Source organism: Trachemys scripta, chromosome 4, assembly GCF_013100865.1.
Source record: "Trachemys scripta elegans isolate TJP31775 chromosome 4, CAS_Tse_1.0, whole genome shotgun sequence".
NCBI classification, from domain to species: domain Eukaryota; kingdom Metazoa; phylum Chordata; order Testudines; family Emydidae; genus Trachemys; species Trachemys scripta.
In genome coordinates this window covers 13,076,179-13,082,178 of record NC_048301.1, presented here as the reverse complement: position 1 = coordinate 13,082,178, position 6,000 = coordinate 13,076,179, and the positions used below count along the sequence as shown (strand labels likewise).

At 46.3% G+C, this 6,000-nt stretch overlaps 1 protein-coding gene across 3 annotated transcripts in view; it reads right to left on the bottom strand.

The window, feature by feature from the left end:
- Positions 1 to 6,000, bottom strand: part of DAAM1 (dishevelled associated activator of morphogenesis 1) — a 180,639-nt gene that overhangs the window by 4,694 nt on the left and 169,945 nt on the right. For all 3 annotated transcript variants that reach the window (XM_034767842.1, XM_034767844.1, XM_034767843.1), the window contains 2 exons: positions 5,614 to 5,745; positions 2,763 to 2,933 (listed from right to left, as the gene is read on the bottom strand). In XM_034767842.1, coding sequence (XP_034623733.1) covers positions 2,763 to 2,933; positions 5,614 to 5,745 — 303 coding nt within the window. The remainder of the gene's footprint in view (positions 1 to 2,762; positions 2,934 to 5,613; positions 5,746 to 6,000) is intronic.

Below are 6,000 nucleotides of genomic sequence, written 5' to 3'. Positions count from 1 at the left end.
GCTAGCAGAGCACCTCACCCTCCCTGATTGAACTAACCTCGTTATCTCCACACTGATATATACCTGCCTCTGGAGATTTCCATTACTTGCATCTGAAGAAGTGAGGTTCTTACCCACGAAAGCTTATGCTCCCAGTACTTCTGTTAGTCTCAAAGGTGCCACAGGACCCTCTGTTGCTTTTTACAAATTCAGACTAACACGGCTACCCCTCTGATACTTGAATCCCGGTTTTGTCTTTCTCTCCTATGAAAGAGGCTCCGGCATCTCTGCTCAGGCAGGCCATAGTGACTATCAAAACCTTTACACCAGTTATCAGAACTGAACATAGTGGGGCCAAATTTATCCTTGGGGCAAGCTCGATAAGGTCTGAGTTGAGCACCCCAGTAAACTCGGCTCCTTTCCCCCCGCCCCCCATCAGATCACGAGAGGACACATAAGAACGGCCGTACTGGGTCAGACCAAAGGTCCATCTAGCCCAGTATCCTGTCTACCGACAGTGGCCAATGCCAGGTGCCCCAGAGGGAGTGAACTTAACAGGTAATGACCAAGTGATCTCTCTCCTGCCATCCATCTCCACCCTCTGACAAACAGAGGCTAGGGACACCCTTCCTTACCCATCCTGGCTAATAGCCATTAATGGACTTAACCACCATGAATTTATCCAGTTCTCTTTTAAATGCTGTTATAGTCCTAGCCTTCACGTACTGAGAAATGTAGTCTGTAGCATCTCCTGCCTACTGAAATGGTGACCTGTCCACAGCAGGGAACTGCAGCTGCCAGGACTCTCATAAGGCGACTCTGAGGCCTGGTCCCCACTAACCCCCCACTTCGGACTAAGGTACGCAAATTCAGCTACGTTAATAACGTAGCTGAATTCGAAGTACCTTAGTCCGAATTTACCGCGGGTCCAGACGCGGCAGGGAGGCTCCCCCGTCGATGCCGCGTACTCCTCTCGCTGAGCTGGAGTACCGGCGAGCACTTCTGGGATCAATTTATCGCGTCTAAACCAGATGCGATATATCGATCCCAGAACATCGATTGCCTGCCGCCAGACCCTCTGGTAAGCGTAGACGTACCCTGAAAAAGATTTGGGGGTTGTGGTGGATAATCAGCTGAACATGAGCTCCCACTTCTTCTTAGTGCATGTGCAACATGCCTCAGGTGGCACGTGACCAGGAATCACCACCGGTTGGTCGTCTGGTTGGATCGTTAGCTTCCCCAGCCCAGCCGCTGATGGGGAGTGCGACATGAATGCTGATCCATGCCCGCAGCTCCCACTGTGGTCAAAAGAGCTAATGTGATCCTGGGATGCATAAATAGGGGAATCTCGAGTAGGAGCAGAGTGTCTGTATTTGACACTGGTCCAACTGCTGCTGGAATACTGTGTCCAGCTCTGGTACCCACAATTCAAGAAGGATGTTGATACATTGGAGAGGGCTCAGAAGAGCCTCGAGAACGATTCAAGGAATAGAAAACATGCCTTACGGTGATAGACTCGAAGAGCTCAATCTATTTAGCTTAACGAAGAGAAAGCTAAGGGGTGACTTGATTACAGTCTATAAGGACCTATAAGGGAAACAAATATTTAATGTACTCTTCCATCTGGCAAAGAAAGGTCTAACAATCCAATGGCTTGAAGTTGAAGCTAGACAAATTGAAACTGTATATAAGGCATAATTTTTTAACAGTGGAATTAATTAACCATTGAACAATTTACTGAGGGTTGTGCTGGATTCTCCATCACTGACCATTTTTAAATCAAGCTTGGAGGTTTTTTCTAAAAGCTCTGCTCTTGGAATTATTTTGAGGAAGTTCTGGGGCCTGTGTTATACAGGAGGACAGACTAGATGATCACAATGGTCCCTTCTAGCCTTGAAATTTATGAAACATCTGGCTTAATGCAAGATTTCACTTCCATTCTGGCTCTCACAGTTTCCAAAGGCAAAATTGTTGTGCCTGGTCTGAAGTCGTTAGGGACTGTACCGGACTGCACTCTATGGTTATCTTAAAGCCACAGGTCCCTTTTGACTCTACTCCCTGGAGCAAAATTGCTTATGCTTTGAAGAGAAGCAATTAGCAGCATGTACTATTTGTATTACTGTTGCACTGAGATGGGGGCACCATTTTGCCGTGGGCTGCACATACACCGAGGTAGAGAGATTCCCTGCTCTATAAAGCTAACCCTCTAAATCGACAAGGATGAGGGGCCTGTCCTGGAGAGCTCACAGTCTAAACAGAACAAGACACGCTAGGGTGGGAGAAATCAAGTCAGTATACTCTCTATTTTACAGCTTGGAAACAGACTCAGAGAGAGGAAGTGACTTGTCTGAGGTCACAGGAAGTCCAGGGCAGAGCTGGATAGGCTGGACCCAGGTCTTTTGCATCCCAATCCAGTGCCCTATTCACAAGACCATCCTTCCTCTCAAGGGGAAGAGAGAGACCTAGGCAGTGCCAGGTGAGATTTCCAAAAGTTCTCAGCACAGGCGTAACTGTTCCCATTGAAGTCACTGGAAGTTCTACCATCCATGTCAATGGCAGCAGAATTAGGTCAAGATGCAGAACTTCCAAAGTCCCACCCCACGCTAGCCCCGAGGACTGAAATGAATCCTACATTTCCGAGCACGTGCTAATGAAACAGTCACCATCTCAGTTCCTCCCCCCTTCTCCTCCCTGTCTAGCATCCTGAAGCACACACTGACATTGACTCAACCATGCCTACAGTACGAGCACTAAAGATCATAGCGAGCAAGTTCTCCTCAAACCTGTGCTTCCATGCGCGCCCGACGCTCCTCCTCCTCCTTCCTTTTCCTCAGGTTTTCGTTCTCCTGCTTGGCTTCAGTCACAGCTTGAAGAAACTGATCAAAGATCCCAAAGAACTCATCCGGCTGCATTTTGCTTGCGTCTTCCCCAAAGTACTTCACTGCCTTGGTAAACTGGGGAAAGAACAGGAAGGAGAGTTTAGTAAGCTAGTGAGAGAGCCCACTGAACCAATAAAATCCTTTCCTGAAAACCATCTGCCTGACAGATAGCCAGCGTAATATTTAAGGTGGTATTTGATGGAGCAGGGAATTGAAGGGGAAATGATTATCTATTCATTCAAAAATCAGTTAAAAAAATCATACTTGGTTTTCTGCTCATTAAGCGATGGCTTTTAAGCGAAGATTTTCCAATGGGCTGTTCCTTTAAATCGTGTAAGACGTTTTACACTCCTGTTTCTGCTTAACATCCTTTATTACCTTACTCGGTTTTATTAACTAAGCAGTAGTAAAAACAAGGAAGCAAAGTATTGTGGTGCCAAAGACTGAAGACATAAAACTAATAGTAGACACGGCAGGGGCAGGAAACTTGCACTTTTAAGTTTTCTTTGAAGTATTTTTTGGGGGTATTATTTATTGTTGCCACATGGTTCAATATTGAAACCAAATGTGTTAGTGAAGCTTTTAAAAGGCACTTATTATTCGGTCAGAAACGACACCAGTTAGAGGAGTACGAAGTTTGCAAGACCTATAGTACCATTCATGGACAATTAATGTGATTATAGCAACACTGTAGCCAAGGTTGACGCAAGACTTCCATTATATGCCCCTGCTTCTAGGTGCCTTTACAACTGATAGAAGTTGTCCTTTGGACTGAGGTTCCTTGTGCTTATTTGCAGCTGTGGGGGGGGAGAGGAAAGGTGGGGCGCAGAGAGAGAATGTGTATAAACCTTGTTAAAATTGTGATTGTACGTTTTTGAGATTATCGAGCTTTAAAACAAAACAAACAAACAAAAAAACCATTTACTAGTTACTTTGGTTTCCACTCTGCTGATAAGGATAAAGATTACGGGTAACATTTTTGGAAGTGCCTAAGTGCACTTATTTTCAAAAGAGGCTTAGTCACTTCCTAAGTCTCATTGAAATTTCAGTGGGACTTAGAATATTAAGGACCAGATTTTAAAAGGTATTTAGAGGCCTAAAGATACAAATAGGTGCCTGGTGGAATTTTCCAAAGAACCCACGTGACTGATTCCCATTGAAGTCAATGGCAGCTAGGCAGTGCTTTTGAAAATCCCACTAGACACCTATCCTCACCTTTTAGCCCCTAAAAAACTATAAAGGGCCAGATTTTTAAAGGTAAAGTCCCACCAACTTTCAAGGAGACTTAGGAACTGAAGTGCTTACAAGGGTGTAACTCCCCTCTGAGGGCATGGAGGACACAAGCTACAAGGTACCCACCCTGTTGGAAAGAGGACGATATTCATGCGGTCTAGGTACCTCGCACCCTCAGCGTCCACACAGGGGAGGTACAGCGCAGCACGTTCTGCAATTCACACCCCTTAGTCCGAACTGCAGGGCCACGCAGGCATAGTCTTAGGCAATGCTGAAAACGTTACCCTCCTACCACCTGGAACATTCCAGAAGATTGACCCAGCGTCCCCAAAAATAACGATAACGAGACTCAAACCCAGAGGAGCCTTTTAAAAGTGAGCATCACATTGACTGAGCACGACGCAGGGCCCAGTGCATGGCTGCTGCCCTGTCTGACAGCTGTCGAAGCAGTAGCTCAGCCATTTTAGAGCAGGTCTTGAGTGATACTTAGGACTTGTCTACACTAGAGTGAGCTGTCAATTGTAGCATCTCCACTGACTGAAATGCACCTTGCGGCCACACATCAGAGCGTACCAGCTGACTGGCCGAACGGCAGCATTAAATTACCCCGATAGCTGGTACGGGATAAATGCCCACTGCAGCTCAATCCGCTGAGCGCCAGCATGGATGAGGCCCATGGGGCTGTGACTGCCGACAGCTCCCATCTTTGATCGTTCTCTCAGCTGGGGAACTTCAGAGACCTGCTGGCTGAGAATCCCACAACCCCACTCTGCACCCTGCGGATCAGGAGTGGAGGCAGCATTTCCATCGGGTGTGTGTGTGGGGGGGTACAGTGGGGAGACATGGTCAGAGGACTGAAGACTGTGGCGCTGGAGTTGGGGAGAAGATACCTAAGGGCCGTGCCTGGAGGGCATTTATGGGCAGGCGGAAGGCTGAAGGGAGGGGTGAAGAGGAGACCAAAGGTGTTCACCATCTTTGACAGAGGTTAGATGACAGCTCACACTCTAACTGGGCTTTGGTCAGCCCAGCACGGACAGGCCTTATACCAGCCGTGCGCACATATTCCGCTGGTAGCGACGCCCTGACTGAAACACAAAGTGCTCTAGGGCAGACGAGCCCATAAACTGCAGGAAGTGAGAAAGGCTTCAGTCATTGCTGGGCTTGTCCTCTCTTTCTCCGGAGATAGCAGGGTCAGCCACACAGGTCTCAGAATAGAAGACTGAGGTTATGTCCGAATTGTTATTTCACCCAAGTAACTTTCAGGGAGTGAGTCTTTCTGTTTGCAATGGATCATATATATTGGTGTATGTACTAGATGTATTTTCTGACTTTGAAATGTTCAACTGTTCAAGTTCTTAAAAAAAAAATCAATTGGGTTTGAGGGAAGTTGATCTATTGTTTCTATCCTTTGGGGTAGATCTACTGACATATGACATGCAATGTCAGACAGTTCTTTAATACCAAATAACTCCCCTCTAAAATAATTCCCTAGGAAGATCATGGATTATACCAGGGATCTTACCAGTTCTTTAGCTTCCATCAGAAGATCTTCAACGTCGGAGAAGCCGAAGCTGGCTAACGTGATGAACTGGCTGACGACTGACACAAACTTGTCTCCAGGCTGAGAGTGCTGTAACTTCTGGTATTCCAGTTCCTTAAGGAAATAAATTTAATTTTGGTCAGTGTCTGTTTAAAAAGGGACATAGGATTGAGCATATTTAACAAACCCCAAATATATCCCATCTTAAAAAACACTTGACCAGTCTCTTTCCCCATGTAGAGGCTATAACACAGGTAAGATTTCAATTACTTTATTAGATGGTCTGACAATAAACCCTAGGACCTAGGTGTCTGATCATGGGCACAAAGATGTGACATTGACTCTCTGTTCTTGCGAGAAAGCAGGGTG